The 23,587-nt window shown below is 38.2% G+C and overlaps 1 protein-coding gene across 4 annotated transcripts in view; it reads right to left on the reverse strand.

Annotated features, from left to right (window-relative positions):
- The window catches only part of PHKA1 (phosphorylase kinase regulatory subunit alpha 1), a 195,992-nt gene that overhangs the window by 122,750 nt on the left and 49,655 nt on the right, over positions 1-23,587 (reverse strand). For all 4 annotated transcript variants that reach the window (XM_029930576.1, XM_029930578.1, XM_029930579.1 and 1 more), the window contains 3 exons: positions 21,026-21,121; positions 19,736-19,843; positions 11,830-11,908 (listed from right to left, as the gene is read on the reverse strand). In XM_029930576.1, coding sequence (XP_029786436.1) covers positions 11,830-11,908; positions 19,736-19,843; positions 21,026-21,121 — 283 coding nt within the window. The remainder of the gene's footprint in view (positions 1-11,829; positions 11,909-19,735; positions 19,844-21,025; positions 21,122-23,587) is intronic.

Consider the following 23,587-nt stretch of genomic DNA (forward strand, 5'->3'; position numbering starts at 1 on the left):
CCTAATGGAGAACCAGGGGGAGCGGAGGAGGGAGAGAGAGTTGGGGAGAGAGAGGGATACAAAACTTGAGAGACTATTGAATGCTGAAAATGAACTGAGAGTTGAAGGGGAAGTGGGAGGGGGGAAAAGAGGTGGTGGTGATGGTGGAGGGCACTTATGGGGAAGAGCACTGGGTGTTGTATGGAAAACAACTTGACAATAAAATATTGAAAAAAAATAAAAAATAAAAAAATAAAAAAAAGGTAGTTGCTGAACTTGAGAAAAGAGTGGAAGCCATCAGGGAAACCTTCAACAAAGAGATTTTAAACTATTGATAGAACTCCCCTATGACCCAGCAATAGCACTGCTAGGGATTTACCCAGGGGATACAGAATTGCTGATGCATAGGAGCACATGTACGCCCAATGTTCATAGCGGCACTTTCTACAATAGCCAAATCATGGAAAGAGCCTAAATGTCCATCAACTGATGAATGGATCAAGAAGATGTGGTATATATATACAATGGAGTACTATATGGCAATGAGGAAGAATGAAATCTGGCCATTTGTAGCAAAGTGGATGGACCTCAAGGGTGTCATGCTGAGCGAAATAAGTCAGGCAGAGAAGGATAGATACCATATGTTTGCATTCATAGGTCTAACAGGAGAGACCTGGCAGGGGACCATGGGGAGAGGAAGGGGGAAAGAGAGAGGGGAAGAGTGAGGGACACAGATCAAGGGAGACTACTAAATACTGAAAACGAACCATGGACTGAAGGGGGAGTGGGAGGGAGAGAAAGGGGTGATGGTCATGGTGGGGGGCACTTGTGGTGAGAAGCACTGGGTGTTATAAGGAAACCAATTTGACAATAAACTATTATTAAAAAATACTTATTAACCTAAAAAAAATAAAAAAATAAAAACGTTTCTCTTTCTGTAGTCCATTTGGAGCTCCTCTCTATTGGCTAGATAGGATGCTGCTTGATTCATGAATTGGTTAATAAACCCAATTACATCTTTTTAAACTTAAAAAAAATGAACCAATCAAAGATGAAGAAGACAATAACTGAAATTAAAAATACACTTGATGGAATAAATGCGAAGCTAGAGGAGTAGAAAAACAAATTATTGATCTGGAAGGCAGAGTAATGGAAAACAATTAAGCTGAGTAAATGAGAGGGAAAAAATATTATGCAAAGTGAGAACTGTGTTAGGGAACTCAGGGACTCCATCAAGGTAATACATTCACGTTATAGATATCCCAGAAGAAGAAAAGAGAGAATAGGAGGTAGAAAATTTATTTGATGAAATAACAGCTGAAAATATCCCTAATCCAGAGAAGGCAACGTATCCACATCCAGGAGGCACAGAGATCCCCACAAAAAATCAACCCTAGGAGGCCCACACTGAGACACTTAGTAATTAACATGGCAAAGAGTAGTAATGAATAATTTTAAAAGCAGTAAGAGAGAAGACAGTTACATACAAAGGAAACTCCAAAAGGCCATCAGCAGATTTTTCAGCAGATTTTTGCAGACCAGAAGGGAGTGGCATGATATATTCAAAATGCTGGAAGGGAAAAATCTTCAGCTAAGAATACTCTATTCAGCAAGACTATCAATCAGAATAGGAGAGATAAAGAGTTTCTCAGACAAAAAAAAAAAACAAAACCAAAGGAGTTCATGATCACTAAACCAGCTCTATAAGAAAGGAGTGGAAAGAAAAGACCATAAGTGAGAGTATGAAAAGTAATAAAATAAGTATTATATTTACAAAAGCAGTAGACATAAGTATTTCTGTTAAAACTCAGTCAATGCATTCATAAAATAATAGGATGTCTAATATGATACCATACACCTAAAGAGTTGGGAGGGATTAATGAAGAATGGGTTCAAATTTAAATAACCATCAACATATAGAATAGTACAGGCAAAAGATGTTATATACAAACCTAGCGTAACCACAAATAAAAAGCTAGTAATAGATATGCAGAGAATAAAGAGAAAAAATACAAGTATACCACCAAAGAAAGGTAACAAACCATAAAAGAGTGTAAGAGAAGAAAGGATCAGAGAAAAGATACAAAAACACCCACCAAACATGTAACAAAATAGCACTAAATACATATCTATCAATAAATACGTTGAATGTAAATGGAATAAATCCTCCAATCAAAAGACAGGGTGAAAGGATGGATTAAAAAAATAAGACCCATCTCTATCCTGCCTTCAAGAGACTCCTTTCAGACCTAAAGATACCTGCAGACTGCAAATTGATGTCAAAAGAAAGCCGGGGTAACAATAGTTATCAGACAAACTAGACTGTAAAATAAAGGCTGTAACAAGAGAAAAAGAAGGACACTATGTAATAATAATGGGAACAATCTAACAAGTGGATATAACAATTATAAATATTTCTGCATCAAACACAGGAGCACCCAAACACACAAAAGAGTTAATAACAAACATAAAGGAACTGATAGTAATACAATAGTAGTAGGGGACTTTAACACCCCACTTACACCAATGGACAGTTCATCCAAATATAAAGTCAACGAGGAAACAGTGGCTGTAAATGACACACTGGACCAGATGTATTTAACAGATATTTTCAGAGAATGCCATCACTAAACAGGAGAATAAACATTCTTCTCAAGTGCATGTGGAACATTCTCCAGTACAGATTACAATTAGGCCACAAAACAAGTCTCAACAAATTTAAAAAGGTCAAAGTCATACCACACAGCTTTTCTGACAACGCTGTGAAACTAGAAATCAACCACAAGAAAAAAAAAAATCTGGTACGACCATAAATACTTGAAGTTTAAATGACATGAACAATGAATAGGTCAGCCAGAAAATAAAAGAAGGAATAAAAAGTACATAGAAACAAATGAAATGAAAACACAATGGTCCAATTCTTTGGGATGTTGCAGAAGTGTTTCTAAGAGGGAAGTGTACAGCAATACAAGCATATCTCAAGAAGCAAGAAAATTTTCAAAGAAAAACCTAAATTTACACTCAAAGAAGATAGAAAAAAAGGAAGAAACAAAACCCAAAACAAGCAGAAGCAATGAAATAATAAATAAATGATTACAGTAGAAACAAATGATATAGAAACTAAAAAAAGAAAAACAACAATGGCACAGATCAATGAAATCAAGAGGTGATTGTTTAAAAAGATCAACAAAATTGATAAACCTCCTATCAGAGTTAATACTTATTCTCAAACTATTCCAAAATTTAGAAGAGGAAGATTTCCAAATTTATTCTCTAAATTCAGTTATCACCATTATACCAAAATGAGATGAAGATACCACAAAAAAAGAGAACTACAGGCCAATCTCTCAAAAATATACATGCAAAAATCTTCAACAAAATATTAGCAAACAAATCCAAATACATTTAAAAATACATTCACTGGCCTACCCAAGAAGTTAAAGAGGAAATTAAGAGGTACATGGAAGCCAACGAAAATGATAACACCACAGACCAAAACCTCTGGGATGTATATAAAAGGGAGGTATATAGCAAAACAGGCCTTTCTAAAGAAGGAAGAAAGGCCTCAGATACACAACCTAACCTTACACCTTAAAGGGCTGGAAAAAGAACAGCAAATAAAATGCCAAACCAGCAGAAGGCATAAAATAATAAAGATTAAAGAAGAAATCAATGTTATTCAAAACAAAAAAGACAGTAGAACACTTCAATGAAGCCAGAAGGTAGTTCTTTGGAAGAAAAATAAATGATTAATTCCTAGCCAGTTTGATTAAACAGGAAAAAGTGAGGTGCCTGGGTGGCTCAGTCGGTTAAGTGTCAGACTTTGGCTCAGGTCATGATCTCACAGTTCATGAGTTCGAGCCCTACATCTGGCTCTGTGTTGATAGCTCAGAGCCTGGAGCCTTCTTTCGATTCCGTGTTTCCTTCTCTCTCTATCCCTCTTCTGCTCAAACTCTGTCTCTGTCTCTCTCAGAAAGAAATAAACGTTAAAAATTTTTTTAAAAAGAAAAGAAAAAGGGAAAGGACCCAAATAAGTAAAATCAAGAATTAAAGAGGAGAAATCACAACCAACACAGCAAAAACACAAACAATAGTAAGAGAATATTATGAGCAATTATATGCCAATAAAATGGACAATTTGGAAGATATGGACAAATTCCCAGAAACATGTAAACTACGAAAACCCAAACAGGAAGAAATAGAAAATTAAACAGACTCATAACCAGTAGAGATATAGAATTAGTAATCAAAAATCTCCCAAAAAACAAGAGACCAGGGCCAGATGGCTTTCTAGGGGGATTCTACCAAACATTTAAGGAAGAGTTAACACCTATTCTCTTGAAGCTGCTCCAAAAAATAGAAATGGAAGGAAAGCTTCCAAACTCATTCTATGAGGCCAGCATTACCTTGATTCCAAAACCAGACAGAGACCCCACTACAAAGGAGGAGGATAGACCAATTCCCGGAATGAACGTGGATGCAAAAATCTGCAAAAATATAGTAGCCAAACAGATCCAACAATACATCAAAAAAAAAATTATTCAGCACGACCAAGTGGGATTTATACCTGGGATGCAGGACTGGTTCAATACCAACCAAACAATCAATGTGATATATCATATCCATAAAAGAAAGGACAGTAACCACATGAGCCTCTCAATCATTGCAGAGAAAGCATTTGACAAAATACAGCATCCATTCCTGACAAAAACTCTCTAGAAAGTAGGGATAGAAAGATCATACCTCAAGATCAAAATATCATCCTCAATGGGAAAAAACTGATAGCTTTCTCCCTAAGGTCAGGAATATGACAGGCATGTCCACTCTCACCACTGTTATTCAACATAGTATTGGAAGTCTTAGCCTTAGCAATCAGACAACACAAAGGAATAAAAGGCATCCAAATCGGCCAGCTGGAGCTCAAACTTTCACTCTTCGCAGATGACATGATACTCTATATGGAAAACCCAAAAAATTCCACCAAAAAACTGCTAGAACTGATCCATGAATTCAGCAGAGTCACAGGATATAAAATCAATGCAGAAAAATTGGCTGCATTCCTATATATCAATAATGAAGCAACAGAGAAATAAAGGAATCAATCCTATTCACAATTGTACCAAAATCCATAAAATACCTAGGAATAAACCTAACCAAACAGGTGAAAATTTATACACTGAAAACTATAGAAAGTTTATGAAAGAAATTGAAGAAGACACACACACACACACACACACACACACACACACACACACACACACACTAAAAAAGGGAAAATATTCCATGCTCCTGGATAGAAAGAACAAATATTGTTAAAATGTTAATACCACCCAAAGCAATCTACATATTCAATGCAATCCCTATCAAAATAACACCAGTATTTTGCACAAAGTTAAAAGAAACAATCTTAAAATTTGTATGGAACCAGAAAAGACCCTGAATAGCCAAAGTAATCTTGAAAAAGAAAACCAAAGCCAGAGGCATCACAATCCCGGACCTCAAGCTGTATTGCAAAGCTGTATGGTACTGGCACAAAACAGACATTCATATCACTGGAACAGAATACAGAACTGAGAAATGGATCCACAAATATATGGCCAACTAATCTTTCACAAAGCAGGAAAGAATATCCAATGGAATAAAGAAAGTCTCTTCAGCAAATGATGCTGGGAAAACTGGACACCTACATGCAGAAAAATGAACCTGGATCACTTTCTTATACCATAAACAAAAATAAACACAAAATGGATGAAAGACCTAGATGTAAGACAGGAAGCCATCAAAGTCCTAGAGGAGAAAGGAGGCAAAAACCTCTTTGACCTGGGCTGCAGCAACTTCTTACTCAACACGTCTCTGGAGGCAAGGGAAACAAAAGCAAAATTAAATTACCGGGACCTTTTTTTTTTTTTTACGATTTCCATTTTTTATTTTTATTTTTTTAATAATAGTTTATTGTCAAATTGGTTTCCATATAACACCCAGTGCTCTTCCCCATGAGTGCCCTTCTCCATGACCATCATCCCATCCCTCCCTCCCCCTCCCCCTTCAGTATTCAGTATTCAGTAGTCTCCCTTGACTACGGGAATTTTTTAAAATAAAAAAGCTTCTGCCCAGCGAAGGAAACAATCAACAAAACTAAAAGGCAACCAATGGAAAGGGAGAAGATATTTGCAAATGACATATCAGATAAAGGGCTAGTATACAAAATCCATAACGAACTCACCATATTCAATACCAAAAAACAAATAATCCAGTGAAGAAATGGACAAAAGACATGAATAGACACTTCTCTAAAGAAGACATCAGATGGCAACCGATGAATAAAAAAATGCTCAACATCACTCATCATCAGGAAAATAAAAATCAAAACCAAAATGAGATAACACCTCACACCTGTCAGAATGGCTAATATTAACAATTCAGGCAACAACAGATGTTGGCAAGGATATGGAGAAAGGTATCTCTTTTGCAGTGCTGATGGGAATGCAAATTGGTGCAGCCACTCTGGAAAACAGTATGGATGTTTCTCAAAAAATTAGAAATAGAACTACCATATGACTTAGCAATGGCACTATGAGGTATTTATCTAAAGGATACAGAGATGCTGTTTTGAAGGGCCACATGCCGGGGTGCCTGGGTGTCTCAGTCGGTTAAACATCTGGCTTCGGCTCAGGTCATGATCTCACGGTTTGTGGCTTCGAGCCCCGCGTCAGGCTCTGTGCTGACAGCTAGCTCAGAGCCGGGCGCCTGCTTCAGATTCTGTATATCTCTCTCTCTGACCCTCCCCTCCTTGCACTCTCTGTGTCTCAAAAATAAATAAAAACATTTAAAAATTTTTTAAAAAACTTAAAAAAAGGGGCACATGCACCCCACTGTTTATAGCAGCACTATCAACATAAGCCAAAGTATGGAAAGAGCCCAAATGTCCATCAATGGATGAGCGGCTAAAGAAGTAGTGGTATATATATATACAATGGAGTATTACTTGGCAACCAGAAAGAATGAAATCTTGCTATCTGCAACTGTGTGGATGGAACTAGAGGGTATTATGCCAAGCAAAATTAGTCAGAGAAAGACAAATATCATATGACTTCACTCATATGAAGACTTTAAAAAACAAAACAGATGAACATAAGGGAAGGGAAGCAAAAATAATATAAAACCAGGGAGGGGGAAAAACATAAGAGACTCTGGGGTGCCTGGGTGGCTCAGTCGGTTAAGCATCTGGCTTCAGCTCAGGTCATGATCTCACAGTTCATGGGTTCGAGCCCGGAATCGGGCTCTGTGCTGACAGCTAGCTCAGAGCCTGGAGCCTGCTTCAGAGTCTGTGTCTCCCTCTCTCTCTGACCCTCCCCTTCTCATACTCTCTCTCTCTATCAAAAATAAATTAAAAAACATTTAAAAATTTAAGAAAAAAACATGAGACTCTTAAATATAGAGAAGAAACAGAGGGTTGATAGATTGTGGGAGGGGGATGGGCTAAATGGGTAAGGGGCATTAAGGAATCTACGCCTGAAATTACTGCACTAAGTATGCTAACTAACTTGGATGTAAATTAAAAAATAAATAATTTTTAAAAATTCCCCATGGTCAAGTGGGATTTATTCCTGGGATGCATGACTGGTTATATATTTGCAAATCAAAGTGATACATCACATCAATAAGACAAAGGACAAGAACCATATGATCATTTCAAGAGATGTAGAAAAAGCATCTGACAAAGTACAGTATCTGTTCATGATAAAACCCTCAACAAAGTAGGTTTAGAGGAAACATACCTCAACATAATAAACGCCTTATATGAAAGACCCACAGCTAATATCCTTCATGGGGGAAGACCCAGAGCTTTCCCTCAAGGTCAGGAACAAGCCAAGGATATCTACTCTCACCACTTTTATTCAATATAGTGCTGGAAGTCCTAGCCATAACAATCATTTTTTTACTATCAAACAATATAGACATTTTTTCTTCCAAGATTTTATTTAAATTCAAGTTAGCTAACATATGATATTGGTTTCAGGAGTAGAATTTAGTGACTTATCACTTAAGTATAATACCCAGTGATCATCACAACAAGCACCCCCCTTAATACTCACCACCCATTTAGTCCATTCCCCCACCTTCAGCTTGTTCTCTATAGTAAAGAATCTCTTATGGTTTGCCTCCCTCTCTGTTTTTATCTTACTTTATTTTTCCTTCACCTCCCCTATGTTAACCTGTTTTGTTTCTTGAATTCCACATATGAGTGAAATCACTTAACATAATATACTCTAGTTACATCCATGTTGTTGCAAATGACAAGGTTTCATTCATTTTAATGGCTGAGTAACGTTCCACTGTATGTATATACTACATCTTCTTGATCCATTCAGCAGTTGATGGACATTTGCCTAGCCATAGCAATCAGACATCAAAAAAAAAAAAAAGGCATCCAAACTGATAAGAAAGCAATACAATTTTCACTATTTACAGATGGCATGATACTCAATTCCACCAATTGTAAAATCCAATAAAATATCTAGGAACAAACTTAACCAAAGAGGTGAAAGACCTGTACTCTGAAAACTATAAAACACTGATGAAAGAAATACAAGACAATACAAAGAATGGAAAGACATTCCATGCTGATGTGTTAGAAGAACAAATATTGTTAAAATGTCTACCCAAAGCAATCTAATGCAATTCCTATTAAAATACCAACAGCACTTTTCATAGAACTAGAATAAACAATCCTAAAATGTGTATGGAACCACAAAAGATCCCAAATAGGCAAATCAATCTCAAAAAAGGAAAACAAAATGGGAGGTATCACAATTCCAGACTCCAAGTGATATTACAAAGTTGTAGCAGTCAAAACAGTATGGTACTGACATAAAAGTAGACACACAGGTCAAGAGAACAGAATATAAAACTCAGAAATAAACTCAATTATATGGTCAATTAATCTTCAAGAAAGGAGGAAAGAAAATCCAATGGGGGGAAAAAACAGTCTCTTCAATAAATAGTCCTGGGAAATGTGGACAACATGCAAAAAAATGAAACTGGATCACTTTTTTTACACGATACACAAAACATAATCTCAAAACGTATTAAAGACTTAAATGTGAGATCTGAAAACATAAAAATACTAGTAGAGAGTATGGGCAATAATTTCTCTTACATTGGCCATAGCAAGTTTACTCTAGGTATGTCTTCTGAGGCAAGGGAAAGAAAAGGAAAAATAAACTGTTGGGACTACATCAAAATAAAAAGCTTCTGCATAGCAAAAAAAACCATCAATAAAACTAAAATGGAACCCACTCAATGGGAGAAGATATTTGCAAATGATATATCTGATAAAGGGTTAGTATCAAAATATATAAAGAACTGATATAATTCATCACCCCAAAAACAAATAATCCGATTAAAAAATGGACAGAACACATAAACAGACATTTCCCAAAGAAGACATACAGATGGCTAACAGACACATGACAGGATGCTCAACATCATCATCAGGGAAATCAAAATCAAAATTATAATGAGATAGCCACACCTGTCTGAATGGCTAAAAGCAAAAGCATAAGAAACAAGTGTTGACAAGGATGTGGAGAAAAAGCAATCATCTTTCACTGTTGATGGCAATGCAAACTGGTGTAGCCACTGTGGGAAACAGTACAGAGCTTCCTCAAAGAGTTAAAAATAAGACTACCTTTTGACCCAGCAATTGCACTACTAGGTATTTACTAAAAGGATACTAAACTATTGATTCAAGGGAACACGTGCACCCTAATGTTTATAGTAGTGCTATCAACAATAGCTAAATTATGGAAGCAGCCCAAATGTCCATAGATAAATGGATGTGGTGTACATATACAATGGAATATTATCCAGCCACAAAAATGGATGAAATCTTGCCATTTGCAACAACATGGAGGGAGCTAGGGAGTATAATGCTAAGTGAGATAAACCAGTCAGAGAAAGGCAAATGCCATTTGAGTCCACTCATATGTGGAATTTAAAAAATAAAACAAGCAAAGGAAGAAAAGAGAGTGAGGGACAAAACAAGAAATAGCTTCTTAACTACAAATAATAATTTGATGGTTACCAGAGGAGTGGTATGTGGAAGGATGGATGAAATAGGTGATAGGGATTAAAGATTACACTTAACATGATGAGCCTTGAGTAATGTATAGAATTGTTAAATCACTATATTGTACATCTGATCCTAACATAACACTGAATGTTAACTATACTTGAATTAAAATAAAGAGCCTAATAGAAAAAGAAAATGCAGATGGTAAGACTGATGTGGGATTAGAGTTGTAGTGTACTGGTGATTATGCTATTTAAATGATTAACAAATAGGTAGGGAAGAACAGACTGTAAGAAAATAGAGATAAATGTCCTATGAGTGAAAACATTCACTCATAGGTCTAACAGGAGAAACCTAACAAGGGACCATGGGAAAGGGAAGGGGGGAAAGAAAGTTAGGGAGAGGGAGGGATGCAAGTCATGAGAGACTCTTGAATACTGAAAAGAAACTGAGGGCTGAAGAGGGAGGAAGAAAGGGGTTGTGGGGTGATGGTCATGGAGGGGGGCACTTGTGCGGTAAAGCACTGGGTATTACATGGAAACCAACGGCAATAAACTATTAATAAAAAAACAAGAAAAAAAGAAGATAGAGACAAATTTCATAGGAAGAAAAAAACACTGAAATAATATGCATCTATGACCATAAGCTGGATTCTTTTTGGAATGGAAGATATATGAGGTGGGATTGTTCTAAAGTTTGGTCCTCAAAATGAGTGGGTAACATAGGGATGGAGAGAAAGGTCCCTAGGGCTATGGATATCCAGGAATTTTGAGGCTAAAATGTCAGATGGCACTTACTATGATGCTGAAATCTAGCACTATGGCAGGAGTTGGGGAAGAAAAGGAAGGCTATAAGCTAAATGAATGAATTAGAGAACCAGGAGATCAACAGAGCCAGTTAGCATAAGCCTCAAAGAAGAACAGAGTATTTCATGGGAAGGGAAGAGTAAACTATACAGGATTATTTCCCATATAGCATCAACCTGAAAGTCAATTGACTGGAGACATTTCAAAAGAGATTAGTACCACACTGGATTGTGTTGTTGGAGAGTCAGAAACCTGGAGCTTTCTACCCTAGGAAACTAGAATGATAGTGAGGTCATAAAAAGAGATAAGGAAGGTGCAAAGATCTGTTTTTCATGGGAAAGGTGAAAGAATGCAGACAGAAGAGGTCAGTTTTGCATTAGAAGTATAAATGGTAAAATTGCTTTATAGATATTGGGGCTAGAATTCTGAAAATGTTTATAGAGCTTAGCCCAGTGTTTTGCATACAGTAGATACTTCAAAATTTAAGTTGATTGTTAGAAATAAAAAAATAAAGGTTTCAAGTACTCTCCAATGAGGGAATATTTGGAGCCATGGAAGCAAATTTATTATGAAGGAGGTAGCACTAGCAAACTAATAGAGTGTAAATACAGAAAGACAAGAGTATGAGATTAAGTACACGACCATTAAAAGGGTATGAGAAAAAAGGAGTACTAAAAGAAAAAGCAGAGAAGGAATGTTCAGAAAGAAAGTGGAAATAATCGCAAGGTTACAATATCATGACAAATAAAAGATTAGAAGTCAGGAGTGGTTAAGAGTGTCAAATAACATCATTTATTAAGTATTTGTTCATGATTAAGATTAATAGCAATCTTGAAACCAAAACAGAACCAAGTTCCTGTATACTTTTTGATGCTGAACAAAACACATGATAAACAATAAAGCCATCATTTACTGGTCCAAAATAGATCTTTAATATAAAGTTTTTCTGCTGGCAATAAGAATCCATACCTTGAACGACAACATCTGGCTTTGGTACAGTAGAAAATCTTCGATTCAGGGGATCAATTTCTCCAGGAGCTAAAAATCCCTAAAGAAAAACCATAAAAAGATAGATTATTACAGCTCAACCAAAGAGCTAATTTTTTTGGCTGACAAGTAATTTATTTGTGCAAGTTCCCTAAATTCAAACTTTTTCCACTGTAGCCTTTCGGGGGGTTAGAAAGCTAATATTTGAGGACAAATACCTCACATCATAACATGTGATAGGCAGGTATGGAAAGAAAATACCTTCACTATATAAAAAATGTTTTAACTCCTAAATACACATTCAAATTAATTTCATCTGGAATTAACTTCTAGGGGCATCGGGGTAGCTCAGTCAGTTAAGCGTCTGGCTTTGGCTCAGGTCAAGATCTTCCAATTCCTCTGTTCAAGCCCCGCATTAGGTTTTACGCTGAAAGCTCAGAGCCTGGAGCCTGTTTCAGATTCAGTGTATCCCACTCTCGTGCTATATTTCTGTCTCAAAAATAAATAAGCTAGGAGAGCAGGCAAGGTGACATAGAAGAAGGGAGCTCTGTAAACTTCATCCACCCCATCGATCAAACTGAGAAGAACATTACTCTTATCTGCAAGAGTGGGAAGAGAAAATACAGACTCCAGAAAGAAGACAACCTCAAAGATGCCTGACTGAGTGCAAACTGGGAAGACTGGAAAATGGGCCAGCCCAAGAGGTGAGAGCCCCAGCCCAATACAGGGAAAGCATGCAGAGCCCCTGAGAGACAAAGGGAAGAGAAAGAGAAACTAAACACACTCATAGTACTATCTCTAGAGAAGAGATAAAGAACGTTTAACCCAGCATGGAGAGAAACACTCTCACTCCATAAAAAACCACTGGGCAGCGTGAATCCTGGGTGGCACCAGGAAAAACAGCCCCCAACCCTATGCAATCCTGGCAGGGAGCTGGTGGCGGTAGTGGCTGCAGGAGCATGGTGGTGGCTGCTGGAGTTCACCTTGCCTCCAGCAGCAGTGGCGCGAATCCCAGACAGAACAAAAAGAAACTGCTTCCTCTCCCTACAAGATCCCAGCTAAGAAGCCGGCTGCAAAAGCGAGTACATCTCATCTGTGGTAGCATTAAAGTGCACGGACTAGGATTTTGAAGTGAGGATGGCCTGGAAAATACAGCTTGGCTTGCCAAGTGGCACAAGGAGGTAGACTCATAAGAGTGGCTTGCAGGGCTTAGTTCCAGCGGAGCTTGAGGTGATGCCATTCATCCTCAGCAACCACCAAGGTGGGGCATCTGAGAGCAGCCCCCGACCCCTAGATACACCAAACCATGCCTATCTGCTAGGGGGAGCTGCTACTATTTTTGTACTTATTTTTTAATATTATTACATTTTTTACTTTTTAAAATTTTTACTCTTTATTTTCCTTTTTCTATTCTCCCTCTTTTTTTCCTTTTTTTTCTCTTGCCATCCAGATATATTCTCCCTTATCTGATCCTTATCTCTCCCCTCCACTGGTTATATGCTTTTAGACTGTCCATTGTCTTTTGTTGTCTTTGCCCTCCCTTATTTTTTCTTCTCTTCCTTTCTATTATTCTCTTTGCTCTCCCTTCTTTTTCTTTTCTTCCTTTCCTCCTTTTAATTTGTTTGTTTGTTGGATTTGTCTGTGCGTTTGCATGCTTTTGTTCCCTGTGTGTTTGTCTGTTTTCCTTTTCAGGGCTACCCCAAGAAACAAGCCAAAGTATGCATGACGGACAGTACCAAATATTGCTGAGTAGGGAAATAAAATAAGCAAAGGCACAACAAGAGAAACTGAGAGATACCATTAAAAGAAAATTTCCTGAAGCAACAGGCCTGGGGCAGTCAATAAGGCTCCTTTAACAGAGCAATACTAACAGGTGCACAGTGCACAACGAGCTTTTAAAACTGACAAAGAGATAGAAAACTAGCCAAAATGACAAAACAAAAGACTCTCCCCTAAAAAAACTCCAGGAAGAAGGCAAAGCAACAGAACTGCTCAAAACAGATCTAAGTAACATAACTGAACAAGGATTTAAAAGAGTTGTCATGAAATTAATCGCTGGACTTCAAAAAAGCAGCAGAGAACCGACTAACACAATCACTAGAAACTTTCAAAATAGCTATGACGAGTTAAAAAAAAAAGGCTATAAATGTGTGAATAATAAAATGGAGGCGGACACCTCACGAATTGAAGAGACAGAGAGAAGAATAGGTGAATTAGAAGACACAGGTATAGCAAAAGAGGAAGCCAAGAAAAAAAGAGAGAAATTGATACAGAAGCAGGAAAAGAGAATTTGAGACCTGAGCGATACAATCAAATGGAACAACATCCTTATCATAGGAATTCCTGAAGAGGAAGAAAGAGAGAGAGGTCCTGAAGGGGTATTAGACCAAATTATGACTGAGAATTTCCTGAATCTGGGGAATAATAGACATTCAAATTCAAGAGGCACAAAGAACTCCCTTAAGATGTAACTTGAGTCGACTTTTAGCTTGACATATCATAGTGAAACTGGCAAAATATAAAGATAAAGAGAGAATTCTGAAAGCAGCTATGAATAAAAGGGCCCTAACATACACAGGAAACCTATCAGAATGGTTACAGACCTATCTAATGAAACTTGGGAGGCCAGGAAGCAATGGCAAGAAATCCTCAATGAGATGAACAGAAAAAATATGCAGCTAAGAATCCTTTATCCAGCAAGCCTGTCATTCAGAATAGAAGGAGAGATAAAGGTGTTCCCAAATAAACAAAAATTGAAAGAATTCATCACCACCAAACCAGCCCTACAAGAAATCCTAAGAGGGACTCTATGAGGGAAATGTTGCAAAGAATACAAGGTGCCAGAGACACCACTACAAACATGAATTCTACGGAGAACACAATGAATGTAAACCCACAATTTTCAATAATAACATTGAATGTAAATAGACTGAATGCTCCAAGTAAATGACACAGGGTAGCAGAATGGATCAAAACCCAAAATCCATCTATTTGCTGTCTACAAGAGACTCATTTTCGACCCAAAGACACCTTAAGATTGAAAGTAAAGAGATGGAGAAATATCTATCAGGTGACTGGAACCCCTTCCCCCCCCAAAAAGCTGGAGGAGCCATACTTATATCAGACAAACGACTTTAAAGTAAAGGCAATAACAAGAGATGAAGAAGGACATTATATAATAATTACAGGGTCTCTCCATCAGGAAGAGCTAATAATTATAAAAATCTATGCGCCAAATTTGGGAGCGCCCAAATACATAAAACAATTACAAACAGAAACAATTTTATTGATAAGAATGTGCTAATTGCAGGGGAATTTAATATTCCACTGACAGCAATGGATGGATCAACCAGACAGAAAATCTCTAAAGAAACAATGGACCTGAACGACACCTTGGAACAGATGGAATTGATAGATATATAGAGAACTCTGCATCCTAAAGTTAGGAAATTCACCTTTTTCTCGAGTGCACGTGGCATATTCTCCAAGATAGATCACATAGTGGGGCATAAAGCAGCCCTCCATAAGTATAAACGAATAGAGATTATACCATGCAAACTTTCAGATCACAATGCTATGAAACTTGGAATTAACCACAGGAAAAAGTCTGGAAAACAAACATGTGGAGGTTAAAAATCCCCCTACTAAAGAATGACTGGGCTAATCAGAAAATTAGAGAAAATTACAAAATATATGAAAACAAATGAAAATACAATAATTCATACTCACAAGGACGCAGCAAACCAGTTCTAAGAGGAAAGTATATTGAAATCCAGGCTTATTTCAACAAACTAGAAAAAGCACGTATTCAAAATCTAACAGAGCACCTAATGGAACTATAAGGGGAGCAGCAAGAGCACCCCCAAACCCAGCAGAAGAAAAATAATAATGATCAGGGAAGAAATAAACAATATAGAATAAAAAAAAAACAGTTGAGCAGATCAATGAAACCAAGAGTTGGTTTTTTGAAAAAAATAAACAAAATTGATAAACCTCTAGCCTGGGTCCTTAGAAAGAAAAGAGATAGCACTCAAATAGACAAAAATCATGACTGAAAATTCATCTATTAACACCATTCCCTTAGAAATATAAGCAATAATTAGAGATTACCATGAAATCTATATGCCAACAGACTGGACAACCTAGTAGAAATGGACAAATTCCACTCTTTCTTAATAAAAATCCTTGAGAAAGTCGGAATAGAAGGAATTTACCTAAACATTATAAAAGCAGTTTATGAAAAGCCCACAGCCAGTATCATCCTCACTGGGGAAAAACTGAGAGCTTTCCGCTGAGATCAGGAACACAGCAGGGGTGTCCACTCTCACCACTGTTGTTTAACATAGTGCTGGAAGTCCTAGCACCAGCCATCAGACAACCAAAGGAAAGAAAAGGCATCAGAATTGGCAAAGAAGAAGCCAAACATTCACTTTTCGCAGATGACATGATACTCTACATGGAAAACCTGATCGACTCCACCAGAGGCTTCCTAGAACTGATCAATGAATTCAGTAAAGTTGCACGGTACAAAATCAATGTACAGAAACCGGTTTCCTTGCTATATACCAATAATGAAGCAATGGAAAGAGAAATCAAGAAACTGATCCTATTCACAATTGCACAAAAAACCATAAAATACCTAGGAATAAACCTAACCAAGGATGAAAACTATAGAAAACTTATGAATGAGATTGAAGAAGACACCAAAAAATGGCAAAATATTCTATCTCATGGATCAGAAGAATAAACATTGTTACAATGTCATTATTACCCAAAGCAATCTACACATTCAATGCAATCCCCATCAAAATTGCACCAGCGTTCTTCTGGAAGCTAGAAAAAGCTATCTTAAAATTTGTATGGAACCACAAAAGACCCCGAATAGCCAATGTAATATTGAAGAAGAAAATCAAAACGGGAGTCATCACAATCCCAGACTTTGGCCTCTACTACAAAGCTGTCATCAAGACAGTACGGTATTGGCACAAAAACAAGACATATAGACCAATGGAACAGAATAAAGAACCCAGAACTGGGCCCAAAAATATAAGGCCAATTAATCTTTGACAAAGCAGGAAAGAGTATCCAGTGGAAAAAAGACTGCCTCTTTAGCAGGTGATGCTGGGAGAACTGGACAGCAACATGCAGAAGAATTAAACTAGACAACTTTTTTACACCTTACACAAAAATAAACTCAAAATGGCTGAAGGACCTGAATGTGAGACAGAAAACCATCAAAACCCTTGAGGAGTAAGTAGCAAACAGTCTTTTAGACCTTAACCACAGCAATTTCCTACTCGACACATCCCCAAAGGCAAGGGAACTAAAAGTAAAAATGAACTATTGGGACCTCATCAAGATAAAAAGCTTCTGTACTGCAAAGGAAACAATCAAGAAAACTAATAGGTAACCGATGGAATGGGAAAAGACAGTGGCAAATGACATATCAGATAAAGAGCTAGTATCCAAATTCTACAAGGAACTCACCAAAATCCATTCCAGAAAAATGAATAATCCAGCGAGGAAAAGGGCAGAAAACCTGAACAGACACTTCTCCAAAGAGGACATCCAGATGGCCAACAGACACATGAAATGATGCTTAGCATCATTTCTCATCACGGAAACACAAATCAAAACCACATTGAGATACCATCTCACGCCAGTGAGAGTGGCTAAAATGAACAAATCAAGAGACTCTAGATGCTGGCGAGGGTGTGGAGAGATGGGCACCCTCCTACACTGTTGGTGGCAATGTAAACTGGTGCAGCCACTCTGCAAAGCAGTATGGAGGTTCTTCAAAAACCTATCAGTAGAACTCCCCTATGACCCAGCAATAGCACTACTAGAGATCTATCCAAGGGATACAGAAGTGCTGATGCATAGGAGCACATATACCCCAATGTTCATAGCGGCACTTTCTACAATAGCCTAATCATGGAAAGAGCCTAAATGTCCATCACCTGATGAGTGGATCAAGAAGATGTGGTATTTATATACAATGGAGTATTACATGGCAATGAGAAAGAATGAAATCTGGCCATTTGTAGCAAAGTGGATGGACCTCAAGGGTGCCATGCTAAGCGAAGTAAGTCAGGCAGAGGAGGACAGATACCATATGATTGCTCTTGTAGGTATAACAGGAGAAAAGGAGAAACCTAATGGAGGACCATGGGGAGGGGAAGAGGGACAGAGAGTTGGGGAGAGAGAGGGATGCAAAACCTGAGAGACTATTGAATACTGAAAAGGAACAGAGGGTTGAAGTGGGAGGGGGAGAAGAAGCGGGAGGTGGAGGGGGAAGGGTGGTGGTGGTAATGGAGGAGGGCACTTGTGGGGAAGAGCACTGGGTGTTATATGGAAACCAATTTGGCAATAAACTATTAATAAATAAATAAACTATATAAAAATGGAAAAAATTAACTTCTAGTTGTGGCCACAAGTTCTTTGTTGAAAATGGATGGGGAATAAGTGATAAGCAGAAAGTTTTTTAGCTACACCTCCATCTTCTCTGAATGTATATAATTAGATAATCAAACCACAGCACTTATTATCAATAATTTAAGTCTTGTGTTCTCATTTATTCATGTGACTGTTATTCTTTCTACTCAGCAGATATCTTTTGACTTGATTTTCTGTCCTTGCTGAAATGGGGTGAATTCACCCATTTTGCCATTAAAAACACCATTCATTTCTTCCTTTTTCAGAGCATTTAATTTATGTATAGCACTGAATGAGAAAGTCATCAGGTAAGGATTATTTTAAACCAACTTTTCTCTCATTATTGCTAAGTTCTTCATAATATCAACTAAAGATAATCAAACTTTTATGCTGTACACCTGAAACTCACATGGATGAATGTCAATTATAGGTCAATGAAACAGAAAAAAAACCCCAAATAGAACAAAAACAGCGGCAGAAAATAAATAGTCATGTATAAACTGATCAAAGAGACTGGCTCAGAAAGGATAGCTAAGTCCCACCTCAGATCTTCTAGGAGCCTCAGTTATAGATTACCATAATATCTGAAAATGGGGAAATAGTTTTGCCAGTAAATCTGGAAAATTCCAAGAAAGATAACCCTTATGATAGCTCAAAATAAGATGGACATAAAGTACGAAATTCCCAAGTGCTAAATTAAAGAGCTGTTTCAACAGGATTTAACATAAAAAAAATTTTAAGGGCCCTTTAACAAAAAAAACCCCAAACAATAAATTTTTTAAAACTATGATGTTCCTGGGGCGCCTAGGTGGCTCAATCAGTTTAACGTTGGACTCTTGCTCTTGGCTCAGGTCATGATCTCAAGGTTTCTGAGTTTGAGCCTCACATTGGGCTCTGCGCTGACAGTGAGAAGACTGCTTAGGATTCTCTCTCTCTCTCTCTCTCTCTCTCTCTCTCTCTCTTTCCCCCTCTCAAAGAAATATATATATTTTAAAAACTATGATGCTCCCAAACACTTGTCATGGTGCCTAAGATTATCTTATCAGCTTATTCAATTAGATAATGAAACATTGTATTGCTTGGAAAAGTTAGTACTTAAATCTATTATCAGTCAACCTTACTATCTAAGCACAAATGCATCCATCAGTCACCAGGCACTAGGGGAGTTATTTGAAAGAGTAAGATCTAGGCATTGACCTCAGAGCAGCTCCAAGTACAGTACCAAGGTAGGAAGCCCTAGGCAGCATGAGAGACATGGTTGTCAGGGGGAAAGATTTTTGTCAAGGATTGGCCATATTCCCACTCTCAGGACCTGACCCGGAGGAAAATATATAAATAAGGCAAAATATAAAGGGCAAAAGGTATATCCAGACTTAATGAGCTACTCACAAATATGATTCTCACAATGACTTAAGCAGAAAAAAAGTGGAAGAGCCTTGATGCTTCCCCTTACCTCTGCCATCAAGCTTCCTAAGATGTACAGAGACTGACCCCACATATGGGGCAACTTGCCCATGGGGACTCGGTCCACAGTGTGAGGATTTTGATATTCTTCATCAACCTAAAAGAAAAGATAAAGGAGCCATACAAAAGGCAATAGAAGGTTAAAGATACTGGATAACAAAAGGGCTGAATCTGGATTGTGATAAAATGGTTACATATGCAATGCACCGAAAAGTCAAGCACTGTGACTACAATCTAGGAAAGTGCTCCTCTAAATTTTTAAAAAATATTTATTTTTGAGAGAGAGAGAGGGAGAGGGAGAGAGGGAGAGAAGGAGAGAGAGAGAAAGAGAGAAAGTGGGGGAGGGGCAGAGAGAGGGAGACACAGAATCCGACGCAGCTCCAGGCTCTGAGCTGTCAGCACAGAGCCCAATGAGGGCCATGAACTCATGAACCGCAAGATCACGACCTGAGCTGAGATCTGACGCTTAACTGATTGAGTGCCCCAGGTGCCCCAGGAAGTGCTCCTTTAAATGTAGGTACATACAAATCACCTGAGTATCTTATCCAAAGGCAGATTCTGACCAAGTAGGTGTGGAGGAAAGCCCAAGATCTGCATTTCTAACAAGTTTTCAGATGGTGCTGCTGATGTTGCTAGAAGTTTATTCCATCCATCCCCACCAGATAGAAGACTGCAGCCCTCCCATGCCTAATGCTCTTTCATAATGAAAAAGAGGAGAAATGGTACTCCCATCTGGCATGGTGGAAAAACGGAGACATGCTTCATTTTCCAAGCCTGATCTACTCAGACAATCCCATATTACTGACCTCAAAACAGAGAGTACCAAATCCTGACAGTTCACACAGAACATCACTTTACTTCTGCCTACTGATCTCCATATCATTCTCAACCTTAAGGTTTGGTCTTTAAAAATAAAGCAATTTCTGGGGGTGCCTGGGTAGCTCAGTAGGTTAAATGTCCAGCTTCAGCTCAGGTCATGATCTTCTGATTTGTGAGCTTGAGGCCCCGCATCAGGCTCTCCCCTCTCAGTGCAGGGCCTGCTTTGGATCCTCTGTCTCCCCCCAACTCTGTCCCTCCCCCGTCATGCTCTCTGTCTCAAAAATGGAAATTAACATCGAAAACATTTAGTTTCAAAGGAGTTAAATCATATTTTTATCATCTTATGTTTTTAGAACATGAAAATCAGAAAATTAAAAATGATTTGACTCAAATGAGGCAGTCCTGTGGAGGCACTGCTCATCTTCTCTCAGCATCATGTTACAGCAGTTCTCCAGCTCACCTTATCTGGAGGAACACTATATAGCTCCGGCAAAAGTGGGACTCCATTTTTACCCTTGATGAGGACAGCTTCAAGAGCCTCTCTATATTCTTGAACCTGTAAATAAAAGAAAGGGAGAAAAAGTTTATAGAGTGCTCCCTTTGGGGATCTCAGGGAGGGTTGTAGCCAAAGAGGGTCCTCCTGCGAAAGACCATATTCACCCAGTAAAATGGAGAAAAAAGGAAAGTAGCACTCGATAAATGTTTATTACAGGCCAGATACTATGCTAAGAGTTTTGTGTACTTGAACACATTTACTTTTTATTACCATCCTAGAAGGTATATGCAGTTAAAAGCATTTTTACTGAAAAGTGAGTGCTCAAAAAGGTTATAAACTTGTGGAAGATCATGCAGAAAGTGTAAGGTTGAGCCCAGATTTGAGCCCAAGTCAGCCTTTCTCCACAGGCCTGTTTTGATCCACTATGTACTATTCTAAACATAGCTCCTTGTCTTGACGTGTATTGGCTTTTAAAACTGTACTTTAGGGGCCCTTGGATGGCTTAGTCAGCGTCCAACTTCAGCTCAGGTCATGATTTCATGGTTCTTGAGTTTGAGCCCTGCACTGGGCTCTGTGCTGACAGCTCAGAGACTGGAGCCTGCTTCAGATTCTATATCTCTCTCTTTCCCTCTGCCCCTCCACCACTCATACTCTGTCTCTCTTTCCCTCAAAAATAAATGAACATTAAAAATATTAAAAAATTGTATTTTACCTGCTGAACTATCATAGTGAAGTTCACATTTTTTTTGCTTAATTATTTGTGGTAGATTAGTAATACCTAAAAAGCAAACAAGACAAAACAGACAAAAAAAAAAAAAAACCATGATAATTTATGTTGGAAAAAAAGGCAGTCCTGCTATAACAGTTGTTTTGCAAATACAAATTTATTCTGATGCATTTGATACATTAGGGAACAATTTGAGTGTAACATAAATTCTACATTTGCTTATGCACAATTGTGAGAGTGTACACTCAGCTGAAATGAGCCGTTTAAGAATACCCAAAACACACACATGCACACACCTCAGGAGGAAATAGAATCATTGTCATCCATGTTTTGTGTTACAACCTTCTGTCTAATTTCAGATAACACTGCTTCTACCACTTAATAGCAACTCCTGAGATGCTCCCTTCTCATGACCACGTTTCTTTAATTTCCTTCCCTTTCTTCATAGTTTATTTTTTTTAATTATCCTGTCTGTTCCAAGTTTTTTTTCTCTTTCCACTCACTCTTGTGCTATCTTTCTTGTTCTCTTCCTCTGGCACACAGGGTGATGGGCATGGGAGCCCAGCAGGTCAGTTGGCAAGAAAATGGGTGCACATGTCCATGAGCAAACCTTAGGTCTTTTTCAAGGTACAAGTGCCATATTTCTTGTGGCACTTATATATTTCTTAAACATTTACCATGCATAACGTTACAATACTGTGTTAATTAGGTTCTTTTGTTTTGAAAAAATTTTTGATGTTTATTTTATTTGTTATTTTTTGATGTTTCATTTATCTTTGAGAGCAAGAGAGACAGAGCGTGAGCAAGGGAGAGGCAGAGACAAAGGGAGGCACAGAATCCAAAACAGGCTCCGAGTTCTAAGCTGTCAGCCCAGAGCCCAATGTGGGGCTTGAACTCACAGACCACGAGATCATGACTTGAGCTGAAGTCGGATGCTTCACTGACTGAGTCACCCAGGCGCCCAATGTTTATTTTATTTTTGAGAGAGAGAGAGAGAGAGAGAGAACGAGCGCTTGAATGGCAAGGGCAAAGAGAGAGGGAGATACAGAATCTGAAGCAGGCTCAAGGCTCTGAGCTGTCATCAGAGAGCCTGACATGAGACTTGAACCCATGAACCATGAGATCATGACCTGAGCTGAAGTTGGACACTTAACTGACTGAGTCACCCAGGCGCCCCCTGTTCCTATCGCTTTGTATGTATTTCTGACAAACGTTTTAAGTGTTGTATCCCAACCTCATTTTCCCATGAACCCTATAGTTTTTATTTCTTTAAATATGCAGAGCATTGTGATCTTAAAGAAACATATATGTCTTATTATAGCCGAACTGATTTCCCTTGTTCTTTTTCTTTAAATTTTTTTGATGTTTATTTATTTTTGCGAGAGAGAAAGTGCGAGCAGGGGAGGGGCAGAGAGAGAGGGAGACACAGAATCTGAAGGTGGCTCAGTGTCTGAGCTGTCAGACATGGGGCTCAAACTCATGAACTGCAAGATTATAACGTGAGCCAAAGTCAGATGCTTAACCAACTGAGCCACCCAGATCCCCCTGACTTCCCTTGTTCTTTTGGCTTATCTTAATCTGTGAAATTTAAAAAAACTTTAGTGAAGTAAGCCAGGCAGAGAAGGACAGAAACCATATGTTTGCACTCATAGGTCTAGCAGGAAAACAAGAGAGACCTAATGGAGAACCAGGGGGAACGGAGGAGGGAGAGAGAGTTGGGGAGAGAGAGGGATGCAGAACTTGAGAGACTATTGAAAGCTGAGAATGAACTGAGGGTTGGGGGGGAGGGGGGAGGGGGG

This window comes from Suricata suricatta, chromosome X, assembly GCF_006229205.1.
Source record: "Suricata suricatta isolate VVHF042 chromosome X, meerkat_22Aug2017_6uvM2_HiC, whole genome shotgun sequence".
Taxonomy (NCBI): domain Eukaryota; kingdom Metazoa; phylum Chordata; class Mammalia; order Carnivora; family Herpestidae; genus Suricata; species Suricata suricatta.